This window comes from Parasteatoda tepidariorum, chromosome 5, assembly GCF_043381705.1.
Source record: "Parasteatoda tepidariorum isolate YZ-2023 chromosome 5, CAS_Ptep_4.0, whole genome shotgun sequence".
Lineage (NCBI taxonomy): Eukaryota > Metazoa > Arthropoda > Arachnida > Araneae > Theridiidae > Parasteatoda > Parasteatoda tepidariorum.
The window spans coordinates 58,210,085-58,232,438 of record NC_092208.1 but is presented as its reverse complement, the minus strand read 5'-3'; the positions used below and the strand labels follow the sequence as shown (position 1 = coordinate 58,232,438).

At 28.0% G+C, this 22,354-nt stretch overlaps 1 protein-coding gene across 15 annotated transcripts in view; it reads right to left on the bottom strand.

Annotated features, from left to right (window-relative positions):
* Positions 1-10,786, bottom strand: part of LOC107441724 (bromodomain-containing protein 3) — a 61,008-nt gene extending 50,222 nt beyond the window's left edge. For 2 of the 15 annotated variants that reach the window (XM_016055080.3, XM_071181493.1), the window contains exons 1-3: positions 10,198-10,759; positions 4,412-4,530; positions 321-398 (exon numbers count right to left, since the gene is read on the bottom strand). In XM_016055080.3, coding sequence (XP_015910566.1) covers positions 321-398; positions 4,412-4,416 — 83 coding nt within the window. In that variant the 5' untranslated portion in view covers positions 4,417-4,530; positions 10,198-10,759. Of the gene's footprint in view, positions 1-320; positions 399-1,347; positions 1,561-4,411; positions 4,531-9,852 lie in introns of all 15 variants that reach the window. The other 13 variants (XM_016055083.3, XM_043044009.2, XM_071181494.1 and 10 more) reach the window with 13 other exon arrangements.
* Positions 10,787-22,354: the final 11,568 nt, after the last annotated feature.

The window sequence follows — 22,354 nt, the reverse complement described above, 5'->3', positions numbered from 1 at the left end:
AGATTGTGGTTGATTGAACAGTGAATGAGTTGAAAAAGAACAATGTGAATACCACGCTTTTGCGTAATACGCAAGGAAAATCGACATGGTATAGAAAAAAATCTCATTTTTGAAAAGGGAAAAATTAAACACTTTAAAAAAAAAAGCATCTTTAAGGGCTTTTAAAAAGCGAAATTCGAAAATAAGCACCTTAAGTACTTTTTAAAAAAGTTACACACCATGTTAAAGGGAAGAAAAAAACACTAAAAATAAATTCATAACATAAATAAATTACCTAAAAACCAGTATTACATCAACCAGTTATATAAAATATTACTTACTTGCTGTCAGCGGAATTCTTTTTAGATTTCATAGATGATGTATTACTGTTAACCAATTTTTTATCCAAAGTATTAGGGCTGTAAAGAAATTAAATAAATTTTTAACCATATGACCTACATAACAAAAAGCATTGAATTTTTTTTCAAAAACAATACAGTTTATTTTAATCAATAATAACTTTAAAAGAGTAGGTAAAGTTAAAAATTAGTTCCAAAAAGGAATGGAGCAGAAATAATGAAAAATTTTACAGTACAGAGCTGTGCCAAGTGAATTTATTTCCTACTTGAAAAATCTAACACTATCACTAGCAGACTAGGAATATTATATTAAGGAAATAAAAAAGTGTAATTTATAATTTTTTTTTTTTTTAATATTTAAAATTTTAATATTCATGGCATTGGAAACATGCATATTTATATTAGTTTGGCTATTTAATGCAGTGACTTTACCAACCGCAAACTGTGATTTTAAAACATTGTGATATAATTATACCAATCACATCAAAAGTTTCATCTAGTATTATTATAACAAACAGTTCATGAAAAATGAATACATCAAAATACAATTCTAAAAGAAAGCAAAAAAAATATAAAAAAATACTGATGAAGATTGGATATGATAGGAAAGAAAAGAGAATGGAAAATAGTGCAATCATTCATTTTTGGCACACAGTAAAAAATAAAAAAAAAACTTTTAAAGTTAAAGCAGGGCTTTTTTCTCTGAACATAGGCATTAATTTCTTTATGTTACAATATTAATTACTAAAGTTCAGAATTTTTTTATCATGTTCATGTGACAAAAACAGAAAAATATTGAAGGAATCATGCACATAAAAATTTCTGTTAAAATTTACATTGAAATAGAGTAGAAAAATTGTTTCGCATCAGAATAATAGGTTTTATAGTTCGTGGTTTCAATAATGAAGTAAGTGGAAGAAAATAAGATATTTTTGGAAATGAAATGATGGTGATGAATACTTTAAATCAAAATGAATTTTGAAATGATTTTTAAATCAGTGATACTTACATTTAAAGCAATTAGTATAAAGTGCCATCACTGAACTATTTTGGAGATTGAAACTAGAAAATTTGTCAAGCCCCTTAATTTCTTCTTAAATATAGAATAGGTCTTGTCCCTTAATGTTTCCGTAGTTTAGCGGAATTCACCGCATAAACTACGGTATATCCTTATAATATGGAAATCCTGTAAATGTAATTACTTTGAAGAAAAACCATAAGTCTGCAAAAATTAAGGAAAACAAACCTCAAAAACGTAAAAACAAAATATAAAAGAATTGAGATATTAAATGGATAGACCTCAAAAGGGTAAGCCCTAGTTTTTAATTGCAGAATTGGTAACAGAATAATTGATTTATCATAATTTACTAGGTTTTAAAAATGTCATTTTTAATTATTTTACTGCAGCATTATAGAGCTTTTGTTAGAAAAAAAATTCTAAGAAGTTAAAAACAAATATTTTTAAGAATTAACAATATCTATAATGAAAGGCCAATAGCATTAGTAAACTTTATGAGGAAGAAAAATTGCCTAGAAACTATGATCATATATTTAAGAAGATGCAGAACATGAATACAATTTAAATGTTTTATTTTTTTATAGATTGTGTTTTTTTAGCATTCAATACAAATAAGCACAGCAAAAAGTTTAAAAAATATGAACAAAAGAGCAATGCCACTCATATTCTACAATCTGTAGTGATTTAACAGATGCCCAATTTCCGCCAAGAAACTGAGGATAAAATACAGAAAAAATAATGCCTTTTCATAATTTAAAAAAGTAACTATGTAGTAATTTTAAAAATTTGACCAAATTAAAGTCTATGTTTGCACAAAAAGTAGCATTCTATAAACTTTACTTAATAAACATTAGAAAAACGTTTACAAAATTCTTTCACAAAGAAATACAAAATTTATTTCCAAAAGAATTTCGTATTTTCTATTAAGTTTTGACACAGAAATACCCCTTAATTATAAAACGCTTCTTGATAAGCTAAACATAAGAAGAATCAAAAAAGCTTTAACATCAAAATAGTAATAATATAACAAATAACAATTTTACAGAAAGGTAAGAAAACACCAATTAAACTTAAATAAATACTAAATATATGCAAAGGAAGTTGCAGATATTTAACTTGTCTAAAAAAATTTATCATACAAGGATTTAAACAAGGGAAGCATAACTTTTAGCCGACATAGCTTTAAATTGGTTTTTGAAATGCCTTAAATATTAAAATATGAATGGAAAAAACTTAAAAATAAAAAATCTTTAATCCTGTCTAGCTCTTTGTAAAAGTTACTAATCTAGTTTATCTTTCTCGTAAATATTGGATTCTACTGTTCTCCTTAAGTTCTTTTAGAGTGGTGTTTTACCTTGCCTACCCTTTTGCAGAGCTGGTGATAACCTTTTTGTAAAAATTTTCTCTCTCTTTTATTAAGAAAATAAATTATCATTTTACTTCATTTTTAATTTTAAGATGAAAGATTGCACTGTCTTCCACTAGCAGAAACTAGAAGCTTCAGATTGCCATAAACACATCCTCAATGATATTTTTTAAATTTTATAAATAAATTTTTTCAAAAAATAGAAATTTTCTAAATATGAAAAGATTAAAAAAAAAATAATTTAAAAGCAACAAATTCTTTCTTAAAATAATAATACAATTTGAATTCTGATGTAAATAAATGTTTTTTTTTTTCCCCCATGCTATCTTTTGACTATATATATCAGGGGTCTGTCCAGACATTTTGTGAAAGGTCCGTTTTTCGTGAAATTGTGAAAAAATTACTCACANGTGATAATTGATTATACTTAGAGTTCACACCAGCAAGGAAAATGGTATTTATTCAGTCGCCTTACAGACATGATTCCTAATTGAACAAGATATATTTACAACAAATTATAGATTTAATTTTTTTTTTAAATGCATGGAAGTAAAAAAATTCTTTATATAAGTGTAAGTCATTAACAAGCCATGATTACATTGAGCCATGCATGTATATACTATAAATGCATACTATAATATGCTTCAACTTAATACAATTAAAGTTTACATTAAATTAGCACAATAAATCACAAACGTTTTAGAGTAAAAATATAATTACTTAAAAAATTTCAATTATAATTAGCTTTAGTCAAATTATTATTTTTTTATGATTAAATTCTAGAAATTTTCAGATTTCATAAGAAAAGTTTTATTTCAAAAAAAAAAAAAAAAAAAAAAACGTTTAACATTAAGAACACAGANTTTTTTAAAAAAAAAAAAAAAAAAAAAAGATAAGCACAATAACACAGCTATTTGCTTTAATAAATATTATTCAAAACAAAATTGAAAAAATAAAACTGTACACTAACACTAAAAAAACATTAAACAAGTAAGATTAAGAATTATAGAACATTTATTAATATCTAACACAAACAACACTTAATAAAATATCTGAATAACTTATTTTTTGACAACAAAAAAAGAATGTGTGAATTATATCTAAGAAAAACAGCTTATAAGAAAATTTTATTTGCATCATAAAACATAACATAAAATGGAATTAAAATACAAAATAGAGTCATAACTTTGTTCTTCACAAAAAAGCTGAATATAATTTTTGACTAGATGAATATAATTTCATTAGATAAAAAATTTATTTAAGTTAAAATATTAAGAAGACAAAAAATAATGTGTAATTTTTTTTAAGGAGCAAAAAATAATTTTAACAAGAAAAATAATTAAAATTAAAAACAAAATTTAATATGAGTTGCATATTTTTGTACAGATGAACAAAAACATATATAAAAAAGTAAACTAATTTTTTAAAATTAAGATTTTAAGTGTGTCTCCATAAAATTTCAAATGGTTTTTGAAAAAATACTTTCACAAAATAAGAAAAAAATTTAAAAACTTTATATTTAAAAATAAAAGTCTATTTTTATCCTGCTATATAAATAAAAATAATTTTAAAATTAATTTATTCCTCAGAAATTAAATCACAAGCAAAAATAAATAAGTAAATAATAAAAATATATAATATTTTGTTTTTAGGTTTAGAATTTAGTATTCCTGCACGCAATTAACTTACCTCATTATATGTAAAATTCAATTAAATCTTAGTAACAAAAAGTCACTTTAAACTTTTTTTAACTCTAAGTTATGAGTGACTTATAACTTCATAAGGCATAATCATCAACCTAAAAATTCCTGAAAAAAGAATTACACTTGTAAAGTTTGAAAGCTCTAAAGAACAATTTTAAAATAAATAAAGAGTGATGAAAGTGAATTGCGAAAAGAAAAAATATTATTTAATTAAAATATAAACATTACAAAAATAATAAAATTTTTAAAAAATCATAAAATCAATAAAATGAAATTTAAAAAAAATTAAAACAAGATATGAAAAAATACAAACTAAAAAGCTTTGTTAAAAATTCTTAATTCTAATTAATTTCTTAACGCTTTATTTTGATTTAAAAAAACTATGATTTGATTACTATTGAAAACTATTCTCATAAAATTAATTAACAAAAACATAAGCATGGATAAAACATTCAAAAATAAATGTTGACAGTTTAAAAAATATAAATAGAAACATTTAAGAAAAATTAAATAAAATATATATGCAGGGCACGAAATTAATGATGTTCTGTATTCCAGGACCACTAAAAATTAGACTCAGACTACCATAAAAAATTTACCAGTGAGATCTATGATCAAAAATTGATATAAAGGGATGGCATGCTGTTTTGTTTTGAGTTTTCAGCTTTGTTTCGGTGTGGGTATTAAGACACAAAATAGCACATTTTATCATAATTGTGGACGCCACAAAATCTCCGTAATTTTCTTCCCTCAAATTCACTTCATAACCTTTAAAAAAAATAATAATTTGAGAAGAAAACAGGCCTGTTTTGTTTTACTTATTAGTCCTCCAAATCATTGATCATGTTTCCTTAATTTCTACCCTTGTATATTATGGAAAAATTTCAGATTAAAAAAAAATAAGCCTTTGTCAATAACATTCATACTACAGTACAGAACCGGTTATCCGGAATCCGGAAATTTTATAAATTTTCCCACCATTTTTTTAAAAAAATGTTTTATTCCTCATAAGATTTTAGGATTTTTCTTTCTTTTTTGAAAGATGTTTACCTTACCATCATTTTGGAAATAATCATTAGTGTATTACTTCGTCGTTTCTTCTTCTTTTTTATATTATTTCCAAATGCTTTTTTTTAATTGAGTTTAACAATAAAAAACGGCTTTTTGTAGCGATTCAGAAAACCGGAAAAATCAGTTTGGTCCCGATCGTTCCGAATAATCGGTTCCCTACTGTACTAATCAAAACTATTAGCGAAACATTTATAAAAAAAATTTAAAACTTAAGAACCTGGGTTTGTTGATTTAAATCAACTGATTTTTTATATATATATTGATTTAAAAAGTTAAAAAACAGTGTTTTAAATTATTGATACTTTTATTACTTTCGTTTCTTAGTTTTAAAATTTATTTTAAACAAATTGCTGCACTTATTAATTTTAGTTAACAAAATTACTTTCTTACTTGGTGTGTGTTAAATTCCAACACATTTGAAATTACAATTTTAAAACTCTTTTGATTCTTGAGATTGAAAGCACAGATTAAAGTAAACATTTAATGCTGTCTTAATATAGACTTGCATAGCTGTAGAAAGTAATAATAAACAATTTTTTTCACAAAAAAATAATGTTAATTAAAATTCTATCTTTTGATTGAAAAAGCATGGAATTAAAATCTACATTATATTTTTATTGGTGCAAAATGTATATTTTTAAAGCTTGAGATTATCTGAAAAAAAAATTACCCTAATATGCCGAAAATATGGTTTAAATTCTCTATTTCATCTAGTCTTTAAATTTCAATCATGCATTTGTTTCAAATTGGCTGCTATGTATCATAATGAAAAATTGTTTTAGATAGAGCTTCTAAAATATTGTTATAATATAGCTTTAATATTAATTTAATTTTGATTAAACATTTATAAAGTTTTTTTTAATCAAAAATCAAAGTTCTTACAGTGTATTTGAATAAAATTTTTTAAAAAATCCGATTTAAATCAAAAAAATCACGAACCCTGTTAAGAACTATCTTTAAAGATAATATAAAATTGTAGAATTGTGTTTGATTAAACAAAAATAATTAATAACTCAACACTAAATCAAAAAACAAACAAAATAAACAATAAAAACAATATTTTTTTAACAAAAATAATTATTTATTACAGGTTATAGCATGATTAAAACAAAAAAGTTATAAAATAAACTAACTATTATAGCTTCAAAGCAAAAGATTGAAATTATAAAATTTCATATTTTCATTTAATTAATGAGAGTTAATTTAAGAGAAAACAAATCAGCATTAATTTATTTTTTAGAATCAATCTAAATTTTTTAAAAATATCACTAAATAAGAATAAATTGAAATTAACTCAAAACAAACTGTTTGTTAGGTATTTAAAAAAATGTCTCTAAAACTACATTCTTTTTGAAACTTATGATAATTGGGAGAAAATCTTAATAATATAAATCTTAAATCTTAATTATGCGAAAGTATACATATTAATTTATTTTTAATATAAATTATCTTTTGAGGTTTCAAAAATTTTAAAGACAATAAAAACATGGTCAAAAAGTTTTGCAAATGGATAATTACTTATATATATAATAGATAGATAAGATTACCAGATAAAAACAGCTTTTTCTGTATCATTCAATAAGAAATTAAAATTCATGCAAAGCAAAGGAAAGGAAACATTTTTTTTTTTTTTTTAAAGTAATGCTCATCATTACTAATTCTATTCAAATCTGTGTTTATTAATTTTACAACAATAATTTGTAAATTAGATAATCAATAAATTAGAATGATTTTAAAATATACAGTTAATAAATATTTGATCAACATTAACTTTTATTATACCTTTCGGCTAAATTTTGTAAATACAACAGCATTGACAATATTTTTTTTATTTCCTAATGAAACTGAAATGCATTATATGTTATAAAACAAAAAGTCAATTTAAGTTTTAATTCAACAAAAGTTTTTATAATAAAAATATAAAATTACAGATCTTTCCTATTTAATGATGTAATTTATTAATATTCATAACTTTATTATTAGTCTATCATTATTTATCAATATAACAATAGACTAATATTGCATGTGAGTTAATTCAAGAATGAAATAGAAACTTTACTGAGGAGTGAAAAAAGGAATAAAATTCATTGTCACCTTTAGATAAGGCATTATAATAAATAAAAAAACTGCATCTAGAAAGAAAATAATAATTTTTTTAAATGCTATACCATTATTTTGTGCACACAAATTTATGTATGTTGCTTCAAAACAAAGGTTTGAGATCATTTGACATTCCTATTACACCATACAATATGTCTAAGTTATTGCAATGGTCATTATTTGTGTATTTCTTGGTGGTATGAAAGAATGACTCCTTTTATCCAAATGATGCCAAGATATAATCCATATATATATATACATGACATAAATGTATGGTAGTACTTGCTAATGAAGGATATTCAATGCATGTTAATGCTTAAAAATTAGGAAATCATCAATCGTCAGTCATAAATGAAACAATACCTAAATGAACAAGTACCTAAATGAAACAATAAATAAAAATATATACGAATATTGTAATTAGTACATTTTAATATTCTAAGTTTAGATATTAAATATGGTGAATTTTGACAATGAAATTCTTATATTAATTCATTAAAATGAACTTTATAATTTCATCTAAATCGATAGTTTTATAAGCCAAAACTCAATTTAGCCAAAAATTTCTAAAAGTCCCAAGAAAATATTTTTAGCAATTGTACAGAAATTTTTTCTTTAGGATTGGGAGATATTTTTGTATTGGTACCTACAATAAAATTGGTGATCATGGGATACTTCCATATCACGATCTGCCATGCAAACTACTCACCAGGGGAGGGGGGAGATTTTCCTATTGTGATCTATCATGGCAGCTACAATTACAAAGGTGCCAAATAGATCCTAAATTTGCATTTTTTTTTTTAAAAAAATCATGTAGATGTTTGCCCAAGGGTGGCTACGAGTTATACCTGCCAAGTCAGTCTCTTTCTGTGTTGATTTTTTTTATTTTTTCTCACAGGCTGCTCCCCAGAAGTTTGCCAAGACTTAGCGATTATTATGCCAGAGACCACGAAACAGAAATCTCCCCTCCAAAATAATCAATAAATATTGATGTTGTCCATGCTGTGGCCCATGAGAAACTAAAAAGAAAACCTCATATAAGGGGACTAACTAGGGGAGATTACCCTATCGTCACCTGTAAAATCTTCGCGATTGCAGTTGGCGCAACAGATCACGATACAGAAATATCTCCACTAATTTAAACGGCATAACTAGTAGCCACCCCGTCTTCATATCTGGTTATGATTTTTTACAATTTTAAAATATTAGGCCATGGTATATGGTACAAACGGATTATTACAAAATTACAAGAAAAAAGAACATAAGCATCATATTAGCAAGTGAACATATTCAAAATTTTAATCGATATTCTTTATATGATATGAAGTAAGATCACAATTAATGCCTCCCTGTGTAAGATCACAATTAATAACAAAATTTATTGAGCAAAAAGAGCAACACCATCTAATAAATTAAAACCATAAACCATATAATATTTTCTTTCAAAGCTTTAAAGAACTAAGACTAAAAATACCACAGTGATATGACAACAAGTTAAAAACTTTACTTGAAATATGGCATGTAATGTTTAAAAAATTGATCTAATGTTTGTAAAAACAACTTCTTAGCTGAATCTTTAACACTATTTATAATTGAAATGAGAAAGGGAACAGAAATTTGTAATAAAGATGGTTGAAAATAAAGAAAAACATAAATTAAAAAAACATTTTGAAGATTTTATTAATCCTATCAAAGCAGTAAAAACAATCATAAGTAATCAATAGAAAATTAAAGAAAGACACACATACATTATACAAATAATAATGTGCAAACCATAAAGCCTATAAGTAATAAATATATTAACCGAGTTTGTTTTTATGTAATATATAATCTATTTCAAATAAATATTTTCCTTAATATATCAACAATCATTAAATACTTGAATAGTATTTAATAATATTCATATTAAGACTACAAATTCATTAAAGTTGCATTAATAGAATCAGATTCAATGAAGATGATTACATTACGTACTCTACTCTGTTAATCAAAAACACAATCCATAAGCAATACAAAGAACTAAATTTCGCTGAGCAAATTGTCGCTTGAAATAGTAATTTGTCAAAATTTATCGCAACAGAAAACACAATTTAAAACAAAACATCAATATTGAAGCTTTAACATTGAAGTACACTACTTGTATAACAAATACTGTTTGTTTACAATAATTTTAACACATCTAAATACTTCCTTTAATGCATATGGAATTAGTATTTTCGAAAAGCAGGAAGATTAAACAATGCACCAGGAACTTACCTATCAATTAGCAACACCATCTCACAGCATTTCATAACCTAATGCAACTTACTAAGTAATAATTTGTATTGGCATTTATTATTCAGAAAAAATGCAAATGGTAAATGTAAAAGAAGAATTTTAAAAACTGTAACGCATTTTAAAAAGCATAAACCGTTAACAAACTTGATAGTAGTCTAGCTATCTGACTCATAAACCGATAAAAATACGTGAAAATGGCGGTTTTTAAATGTATTTTAACGGGAGAAAGAAATTAAGCCTAATTCCGCAATAAACATTTTTAATAATTATATTACCAATATATATGAAAAAATATGTGTAAGGAATGTAATATAAAAGTAGTACCTTAATATCTGCAACAATTCGAAAAAATTTATGCACCATCAAATTTTTCCACTGTTGTTAGCATATAGCTGCCCTTGAAAGTGTGCACAGCCATTGCATAACGAGTCCAAACGTATTTATAATGTAAACATGCCAAAAAAATAATGATACAGTACCAATCTACAGATATTGTTATTTACTGTTTATTATAGTGAACAAAATTATATCATACGACTGCTATAATTAAATTGGATTGTTTTTAATTCAAAATCGATTGGGGCAACAATGGATCCCCATTACTAGAGTACATTCCAACCGCGGCCGACAGAATACTGAAATCTGATTGGTCGAGAACAATCACATGACCAGAAAAATATATTTGTATTATATTTTAACCTTATTTTGTAATATTTTTCAGCTAAATTGGTGTAGATTCTTAATATTGCTTTATTTTAAATGCGTCTCTTTGTTGTACGAAGATCTATTCATGTTTATATTTCAAGATCAACGTGTGTCCCGTAACCAACATTCCCAACCCTAAATACATACATCCTTCTTCGACAACGTCCAAATAACCAACTGAATGTGTGATTGTTTATTCGCCATTCTTATCACGTGACGTCAAAATAAAAGTAATAAACAAAACAAAACGACCGCAATTTAAAATATACCATTTGATTTATTTTGTACATACTCATAAAGTAATTTAATAATTTAAGTGAAAGCTTGTTTCTTTTGTAAACATTTAATTTTGTTGGACTTTTATTGGTGAAGTTTGTCTGCGCTTTCCAGACCAATTAAATACAGTTTGTGTGTTACACGCTATGAGAAGCTTCTTTAGGTCATTCCATAAAAATACGAAACGAAATGAACATGCATGAACAACTTTTGCATGAATATCCGATGCAAATGCCTTCACACATGCGAGATTGGTCCGAAAAAATTCAGATACAGTGTAATTGGAGGACTGTTTACACTGCATCAATATTCGTATACCATCTAGAGAAGAAGAGAACCTGATTGGTGACGTTTTGATGGATTGTTTTTTTCAGGTTCGTTTTCGCTTTTTCACCATGGGTGTTCAAAATGCGTGAATTACATATTGTCAGAATGACCCTCTGGTTATTAATGGCACTTCAATGGATTGGATGCGATTTTTTTTAATAAAAAAAGATAGCATGCGAGCGGAAATCTGATTGACGAAAATTTCGGTGTGAAATATTTTCAACTTTTGGCGATCGAAATATGCTGCAGATGGCGTAGAACAGAACTCTCTACCTATGGCAGCACTCTACATGCTTTCCCCATTAGCATGTGGAGAGTCATAGAGAAAGGAAGTACGTTAGTTTCTCTCTTAATTTTCATATAGATTAAAATCTTTTAAGTTGGGAAACTATATGGAACTGAAAACTACACTAAACATGGATGTAAAAGAAAACGTCGTGGAAATTTTAAAAAATATTTTTGACAAGTAAATACAAAAATTATTAAGAAAAAGGAAAATATCGCAGTCCCAGATAGCAATATAAGGTTTTTTTCATCCAACAAAAACCTTTTCATGTAAACCTAAAAAGGGTTTTTACACGGTTTACATGTAAACCTTCTAACCTTAAAACGAGGTCTGCGACAATCTGCTCTATTCTACGCACATTACCCTAATCCAAAACCTTGGAAAACAACCTTCTACCTAACAACCTTAAAACGAGGTTGTCTTAGGGTTTTCAAGTGAAAATAAAAACCTTGAATAACGCTAGTTCTAAGAAGAAAATCATCCTAAATCTACATAATTATAAGGTTTCCGTTTGCAGCGTTTCGTATGCTCAGCTAAAATCTACCTTGTCATGAGATTTTCATTGACAATGCAATTTAATACTATTGCTAGTGTACGTCAGCTAAAACGTCATTCTGAACGTGATGTCATCTCTCCCACGATTGTATGACAGCGCGTTTTATTATTTGTTTTATATTTTTCTTCTTATAGCTTCTCAGTCCGAGGTAAATTCTCCTTTCCATCAATTTTGCTTGATTATTTTGGGGGAAATAGTCNAAGTTTCTAAAAAAGAACTATTACTTATACTTGTGTCGAGAAACCTTTCAAAGAAAGTTTTCGTATTGTACTTTCGCAGACCTTAAAAAACAATCCAAAAACATGGTCTTATGTTCGTTTATTTGCTTTCCCTTAAATGAGGTCCTTTGCAAAATATTTTCGGATTATTTATTAATATTTTCGCAGAAAAGGTTAATATTTGCTTTATTTCGTTTCCTTTGAAAAAGGTTTTCGCTTAATATTTCTGCTGATCTAATCATGACAGCAAACAAAAATGCAAAAAATAAGGTTTACAATTTGCTTGTTTTTTAACCTAAATAACAATATTTTTTAGAAAAGATTTAAAAATCATTTACTTTTCCTTAAAGGAGGAAAGGTAGGAAATTGCAATATTTTTACGTCATTGAAAAAAGGTTTTTACTGCAAACCTTTTCGTGACAATGAAAATAAAGTTAAAACACAAGGTTGTCGTAAGGTTACATGCTTTCTGGGAGTACGTTTCTATACAACAGAATAGACAACAAACGACCACGCAGGCATTGGAGTCTACATTGAGAAACCAGGGGATAGACTGTCTATCTGCCTCATCAACCCTGATTTCTCATCGGTCTTCAAGAGGAAATTAATAGCAATTGAACAAGGCCTTGAAGCTGTTCTTAATGAAAATGTCTTCGGGGACCTCTGGATCCTTTCGGACAGTCGCAGCTCTCCTCAACACCTCCACAACTGGATTGCAATTGGAGAGCAAACTAGTATTTCTATCCTTATCAAACTCAAGCTCATTTCAAAATTCCACGATGTTTATTTTCAGTGGATTCCATCTCATATTGACATATACGGCAATGAGCAAGTGGTTGGACTGGCTAAGGAGGGATGCTACCACTCTAATCCTTTCTCTTCAACACTTACCTTTTTGGAATATCAATCCATATAATTCTGAAATTTCTAAGGGGTGGAAGATTCCTCTCTGCCATAACTGGTATGCGGGCAAAGAACCAGGTTCTTCATTCACCCTCAATTGTGACAGAGCCTCTAAAACCGCAATTTCAAGATTAGCAAGCAGTCACGTCAAGCAAAAAGTCTCTCGTTTTTCGAAAGCAGGAGAATCTTCGAGGTCTGCTCCAAATGTCAAACTGATCCGGCTTCTCCCGAACACATCCTAGACTGTTTGGGGGTTTTCCAAAGAGAACATATACTCATCCCCCCTTCCGGTTCTCGATTTCCTTAGGGTTAACGGTTCATTGGACCTTGTCTGACTTCGTCAGACATTTGGAGCATAAGCCACAACAACAACTGATTAGAGGCAGACAGGGAAGGGATGGGACAAGACATTGAACCGGTTTTCTCCCCAGATTGCGTAATCGGGCGTTGCGCAATGGAGCTTTACTTAAGGCAACACTCGTTGCATAAACATGCTTCTACCATGGCGTGTAGATGCAAGCGATTAAATTTCAAAGTGGCTGGATCACGCTATTGGTCGAAAAGAACACCACTACGTGTGGAAAGGAAGATGGGATATATCGGCAGGCATTGTTTTTTCTTCTATTTCATGTTCAGGAAGTTATTTTTTTGATATCCTCTATATCTATTCAATAATTTATAATTGATTTTATTACAGTCTCAAGATATATAACTGCATTATTTTCACAAGTATGGATGGTTTAAGGTGAATAATTAAGCGCAAATGGTGCTAGAGGTTCGAATTCGTCCTAAGACTTCCAGGTTATTACATCCGACTGATTTTTACACCTAAGCTAAAAACGCGCCATCTAATATTATTATACTTGTATTGTTTTCGATATAAGGCGCTCATTCAATCTAATTTTTCAACGAAATAAACAACAAATGAATATGGAAGAAATCCTTAAGCTTGCTATGAGGCTACCTAAAAAATAAAATACAGCGCTATTTTAAACAAAATAGCCAAATAAGGGATAACACTCAAAACATGGCTAACAATACACTTTATTTATGCTGTGATATTAATTTTGTTAAACTTGTTTTAGACGCACAACCTATTAGAATTTATAAATTACAGAAAACTCTTATGAACAGTAAAATCACACGCGCAAATTTTAAACACAAATCACAGTAATAAAATTTCTTAGAATTGCGGCGTAACTACCACTGCGACCATTAAACATCAATTTATTAGTATATAAAACATTTTAACTCGATTCTATGTTGAGGTACCTTTGGATAGATGAAGTTTAGCATTGTCTAATGGTCTTTTCCCCACATTGGTGAAACGGACATGATATGATCACGATTACTTCGATGGATGGTCCACATTGAACAGTTGACTTGCCAATTGTGACTGCGTCATCGTCCTCTATGCTCCGTTGCTACTCAGTCTCATCAATACACAACGGGATCCTGCACTGCTAATAGCAACACAGGACTGCTAATTGCAAAACAGGAGTGACCACACACACAACCATGATCTTAACACACCTCTCATGACTAAAGTTCAAAACTCGGTGACCTTAATGCAGCTCTCCCAGTCTTTCACAAATACAGCAACTAGTGGTATCCGTTCATCGAATTCTATCCCTGATAAAATTCTGGTGAGGGAGTATTGTGGCGTAACTACCACTACGGTTTAAACGCCGATTCACCAGTATATAAGACATGCTAACTTAATTCAATCTTGAGGTACCTTTTGATAGATGAAGGTTGGCATTGTCTAATAGTCTTTTCCCCACAGAATATTAAGCCCGTTCACACACTGCCTTGTAAGCATAACATAAGCTGAGGGATGGTCTTAGGATGCTTGTTATTGTTTAAATTGGGGCAACCATCTATTTAGGGGCAAGGATAGCCTGGATAGAAGGGCGGTGGGCTCATGTCCAAGAGGTCATGAGTTCGACCCCCACTATCCGAAATTTTCCTGTGTACAAAATGGTGACTGGTGAATGATAAATCTTTCGGGATCAGTTCTCCAAATTCCTATAGCAAATCAATACCTCTGGGGGTACTGAATCGAAGATTAATTGTGCTTTGGTTCAGGCCTAAATTACAATTTGCTGAAGGATGGATGACGTGTGAATGCAACCTCCCTGTAAAACGGGATGTGACATACGTATGTAGTGTTATGATCATCCTCAGGAATATTTTTCATACCGTCTCCCATAGTTCATTTTGTAGCTCCAGTGTGACGTTAATCAATGTACCTACCCCATACAGCTCAATTTATCCAGTAGACATCAGAAATTCGTTCACATGATCCATTCGACGTCATGGATCAGATAACGACGATTACTAGACGTTTTCTTATAGCTAATTTGTGGATAATCTACAATGGCTTAGGTACAGACGTCTTAAAGATAACTATTGTGGACATGTGGATAAAGCACACGGTGGATCATAGAAGACGTCTATGAACAACAATCAAAAAACGTCTCTTAAAATGTTTCTCGTAGTTGAAAATCCGATGTAGGATTGAAGTGAAATGAATAACTTGATGAATAAACACATTTAGTGAATGCTATTTACATTCATTTACAATTTATACATAATACGTTTCTGTTTAATTTGGCATCAGATATTAAAAATGCGTATCGATGGTGTTTTCTACACTAGGGTGCACTGCAAACTCCTTACTGAACATACTTCCGGGTTACTGTTTCCCAGAGCCGTTTTTAAGGATGGGCCCAGTGGGCCCTGGCCCAGGGCCCCGAGTTCTGATGGGGCCCCTGAAAAGTCTGAAAATCTCATTGCATTTTTTATTATTTCTTACTTATTTTTACTTTAATTTCTTTTTTTTTTATTTCTAACTCATTTATTATTTATAACTCAAGAGGGCCCCCAGATCCCACTTTTTTTAAAGTTTTATTCAGATTATTTTTTCTTTTTTGCATAGTCGGATGCTTTTCAAAATCTAATCGAAGTGTTTACAATTATAAAATAATTGTTATTCTTCACTTTCCTAACCAAAAGAGCAATAAAACGCTTTTTCCACGGATGAAAATATGATTCCCTCTTTCGTAGCTACCACCCACAGAGTTGTCAAGTAGCCTCCTCACTTTACACTGTGAGAAAATGTTTTTAGCTTCTTGATATTGCCTAGGGCCTCTTTTTTCCTAACTTCGGAAATATCAGATATCCACAGAAACAACCCTTTGTTTGATTTCTGGTCATAAATTTCTAAGAAGAAAACATNTAACAATTCAATACCTCTGGGTATTGATCCATGAGTTTCCTTGTCTTCTGGATTGGTTTTAAAATTTCAAGGATACGTAGTTAAACATTGGCTCAAAATTGAGTCAGTCTTTCAACGGCGATTATAAAAAAAAACTAATAATCAAACTGCATTTTCTTGTATTTTTTACAACTCCTTGCATATTTTCTACACACCTTCATAATTTTATGTTTTTAAGTCTAACAGATTTTGATCTGCAAAGCAAAATGTATGTCTTACAGGAAATTGATTTTGATGATGTGATAGAAGATTCGCCTCTCAAAAAGCGCGAAAAGTATAGTTACCTTAAATTTTCGATAAAAATAATGTATATACGCTTTTATAATTAATTTATATGTTTTTTACTCCTAAAATAAAAAAAAAATTTAAAAATTATTCAAGAAAAAAATTTTTTTTCTCTAAATTTACTCATAAAAGGCCCCCAGATAATGACCCAGGGCCCCTATAAACATAAAAACGGCTCTGCTGTTTCCGGTGTATTATTAAGCCATTTAGCTCACAACGTGATCATTGTGTTTTGAGACTCTATCAAATAGTATTTCTTGTACATGTATATTTGTTACCTGACTTATTATTTGTGTTTAAAAAAGTTATTATTTTTAATAATCATCATTTAAAGACCTGTCATTTATTCAAAGTTATTTTAATAATCATCATTTTAAGACGTAAGAATCATCCTTCTAAAAAAAAATCATTACAAAACGCTTTTTAGCTTGTTAACAATAATATATACCAACTTCGAAGTTTAAATCTAAATGATAATTTGTAAAGTGAACCTAATCTCGCTTCTCAAACACTATGCAAACCCTAACGTATGATGCTGCACGTCTTGCAACAAAAAGTAAATGAAATATTCAATAAATAAACAAATAGTCATTAATCAAAAAGTCACTATCATCATACAAGCGATATTTACTGATTTACCTCAAACCGTAAATAATTCTTTTATGTTCATAATATTAACTAAAAGAGAATTCCTGATTTTTTTTTAAAAAAATGTAAATGCTAATGGCATTACATTTATGCTTTAAAAAACATTTTGATTTCAAAAATTCAATGATTGAGACGATTGTTTTTCTTCATTTGCTGAGTATAGGTGGCTGAAGAATTTTATGAATTATCTTTTCCTTAAAAATTTGTGTAAAAAAAAAAAAAAAAAAAAAAAAATTAGTGCATCTGCTCATGTATAACTAAAATGTTTCAAAAAAGTTTAAGTGAAGACGTGTAATGAACTTGCCGTTTGTATATCTCTCATATACTAACTCTGCAATTTAGTACTTCGCATTTTTATGTCCTTAACAGATGTAAGAATCAAAGTACCAAATTTAAAGTTTTTAATTTGGTTTTTTCACTCTTACATCTATTGAGAGCTTAAAAATGCGAAATACCAATTTAAGTCGAGTTCGTATATGAATGATCTACAAAGAGCATGCTCGTTATACGTCTTCCAGCAGATCTGGAATAATTCCAGTGGCTGTTTATGAGACATCCGTTCTTGAATAAGCTATGAATCAAGTTATTCATAGCTCATCCACGTAAAAGCTATGGTATATGCTTGATGGAGGACTTTAAGACTTCTACTTTCTACTAGATCTTCCCTGGAGCAAGTATGGATATTCACTCAGGGACCACATGGATCTTTGTGGATGTTTGCGATGACGTCTAGTGGATTATTTTGTGATATGTGGGTTAGATTAAGTTTTTATAAGACTTGATAAGCAATAAATATAAGTACTGCAACTGTTGGCAGCATTTCGTTTGGCATTTTTTCAAATGTTATAATATATAATGCATGCGACTATATATATATTTCTTTAAATTATTAAAATTGTTCAAAATTACAATTCATCCAAATTGGAGATATTTTCTTTTAGAGTCAAATTCATAAAAATTCATTTTAATACTGATATTACGCAGACATTTATAAGAATCAAATAAATCTAGATCACACGTGAAAACGAAATTTGTAACTTGGTAAATGCTAGCTAGTCGATACCATGGTCTCCCTTCTCACACGTAGTGCTGTCATTTTCGACCAATCGCGAGATAGGGCTTCTTTGATTTTTAATCTCTCGTTGCGTAGATAATCATAAGTGTAGGAAGTATGTTATACCCTGCTTCCACTAGGAAGTTAAGAGTATAACTTGATAGAGCGTAGAGTATAACTATAGAGTTGGAATATAGTGCGTTAGAGTGCAACTTGCTAAAAAATAATTTATTTATTTTTAATTTTACAGTCAAATTTGTTTGTTGAGTAACAATTATATACTTAACTATTCAAAATCTGAAAAAAATACCGAAATTTTCATGAAATTTTTTTTTATGAAAATTATTCTTGAAAAAAAAATCGAATACTAAATATTGCAATAATTATGCTATGCTCAAAATAAATTTGCAGATAAATTTTTAAAAAGTCCTATTTTTTTATTTTTTTTTCTCCGAATTTTACCAGTTTTTTTTCTTCAAATTTTAGGTTTTGATATTTAAAATTACATACTTTAAAATGCGATATTGAAAACACTTTGAATAACTTTTTATGAACTGAAATATTAATTACAAAAAAATATTTAAAACTATTTTTTACATGAAATATTAAACAATTATTTTAAATTTCTGGGTAAACGAATTTCATAATTGTTTGCAAAAATATTTTGATTCGTTTGAAAAGTTCCTAAGAAATGACGAAACACTCAAAAAAATATATCTAAAACTAAGCGGTTCAAACTGAACTATTGGGTAACAACAAATATAACACTTTTTGCTAGGGTGTTAATTTTTTGCTGTATATTACTGGGAAAATTAAATACTTGCAATCTTCCATTTATATTGTTTCAAATATCATAGATGAATTTTTTCTATGGATTTTTTTTTTCCATTTGTATTGCAAGCATTAAAAAATTAGTCATGCTTGAGTGTGGTATTACTGTTTAAAAACAAACTTTTTGTTTCTTCATTATGCTATGTGTGAATTATTCAAGTACTCATTCTTTTCTTCCTTCTTCTTATTTTTTTATTTATTATTATTATTATTTTTTTTGTTGTTGTATTTCTCATACACCTCAGCATAAAATTTAGCCGAACTACATTTGATAATTTTAAAGCAATTTTGGAATTTAATTGGTGGTAGTACTTTTGGTCATAAAATTAAAAAAAATCAGGAAAGACATTATTTTGACAATATAGAGATAAAAGTCGAGTAAGTTACGTTCTAATATAAGATAAATCCAATATAATATCGTATTAAGGCGACCTCCTTTGTCCATCTTAAAGCACCCAGAATGGCCTGCGAATACCATATATACATAAAAAGTAAGTAATAAAATACACTAAGTATATACTTAGTGTATTCCATTAGATACTTTTTATATTTTTTCAAAAAATATATTTTATACAAAATATTAATTAGAAATATGAATATTCGAACTTTTATNAGACAGCAGGCGATGTCCTTTGTCCACCTTAAAGCACCCAGAATGGCCTGCGACATATATACATAAAAAGTAAGCAATAAAATACACTAAGTATATACTTAGTGTATTCCATTAGATACTTTTTATATTTTTTCAAAAAATATATTTTATACAAAATATTAATTAGAAATAAGAATATTCGAACTTTTATTTTTGGAGATTAACTTTTTGTTTCATTCGTTTTCCCATCCATGCAGTGCCGGATTACCCATTGGGCCAGAATGGGCCTTGGCCTGGGGCCCCCTTAAAAAAATTTTTTGAAAATAAATTTTAAAAAATTAAGAAAAACAATGATTTAAAAAAACAATCAATTTCAAATATATATTAATAAAATACGATAATCTTTTTTCATAATTATTACATAATTTTTTACATATTTATTTATTACTTATTTTAGTTATTATTTATAAGTATTATTATAGTTTATGTATTATAATATTTATCAATGTTTTTTAAGTTCAAATTTGTCCTCTTGATTCGCGCGTGAAAAAATTGAAAGCAGTACTATAGCGAGCTGAGACTTGTTTAAACAAGAAGCAAAGAATTAAATGTTGTTGACATTAGACGTTTTAAATGAAAAAGAAATTATTTAGTACCTCAACTGAAGTGTCTCATGATTTTTTTAGTGTTTTATAATTATTTAGTGTCCATAATTCTATTTGATCAATAAATAATTACAAAATATTTTACTAAAAGGTAAATGTTTGTTTATTGTTTTATATACTCTAGAAAAAACTCTTACAACTGGTCACTTTCAATCAAATTTTATATATTGAAATTGTCACTGTTTAAGAGGTTCAGAATATTATTTATTTTTATTTCAAGTATGCTTTCTTAAATGAAAAGATACGTAAATACTTTTATATTGGAATAAATAAAAAATATACGAGAAAAAAATTTAATTAGGGCCCCAAAAATTTGAATGGTCTGGGGTCCCGCGTACGCTTAATCCGCCCCTGCATGAATGTTTTGGCATAGTGTAGAATATTTTCTTAGAAAAGGATCAAATGTGAGTAAAATAACTGTATTAAAAATAAAATAAAAAAACTTCAGCAGAGCATGATAAGACATTCAAAATAGAACGATATACTTTAAATTTAGTATATTTATATTTAATTAGCGTACAATGCAAATTTATGTAGCATAGGAGCATTACATTATGAAAGAAAGTGGAATAAATAAAACTCTTTCATCCACTTAAAAAAAAAGAGGCAGATGACATCTGAATTTTTCATTTTAATTAATATAACTTGCAAAAATTAACAAAATAAAAGTTTTTTTCTTCATTTTGAAAGATGTAACTTGTAAAAATTAACAAAATGTAGTTTTCTTCTTTTTTTTTTGCAATCAGTTTTATTTTTAATAAATTAAAAATAACGTCTATCGATGAAAAATAATAATTATTCCGTAAAATTCGTTTTTTTTTATTTTTTGATCCACCATACGTTTCACCATACCATATGTTAACTCCGTCATTTATCAAAAACTCTAATTGATAAATTCAAAGCTGCGATGTTCCGTTTTTTTCCTCCCAAATTTTGGATTGTATTTTTTACTTTATGTCAGGATGTGGAACTCATTACATTCGAGAGGAATTTATCAATTTACCTTCTAAATAATCATCTAAAAACGTAATGTTTTTTCTTTTATGATTTTAATTAAAAAAAATTTCTTTCGCTCAGAGCTCCTTAAAATTTCTAAGTATATCTTTTATTTCCAGAGTCTTTTTTTTCTCATATTGATTCATATGATCCGAGCCGTATAAAATTCTGTGATTTTTATTTCTAAAAAAGTTCTTTTGTGCTACGTGGAATAGAAATCTAGTGTGTATGTGATCATTGCTTTCTATACCTAGGTTCATTACTTTAATAATTAAAGAATAATTATCGCAAAGTATGAAAAATTGCATGAACTAAATAACTCTAAAGTTAGAAAATAGTCCTCTGATTATTTTCTGAGAAATTTAAAAATAATGTCAAAAAGTGAAAGTGTCTCTTTCATTATTGTAGGGTAGTGTACAGGTTTTATTGAGCAATAAGAAAATTAAAATTCCATCTTAATTTTTTGGTACAAATACTAAAAATTTCAAGGTTCTGTCCTATAACAACTTTATAGTATTATTCTCCATTCCATATATTAACATCATACGTTATATTAAACTTAGATTTATTAATTTTAAATAGAATGAATTCATTTATTTACTTCCTCGTTCCATTATTAGTACTAATTATTTTATTTTATTAATATTCATTCAGTTAATTTATTTGATAAGTAGAATAAATGAATTTGTTTTTTTTATTCCATTTAGAATATGATTTCTTCATTATACTCAATTTAAAATAAAATGTGGAGTTTTTTAAGTCTAAATAAGTAGTAAGTTTATTATTTATTATTTAAATCATTTTACAGAAAACACCAGAGATGGCGCCACAATGAAACCTTGAGAGGGATTCCGTATTC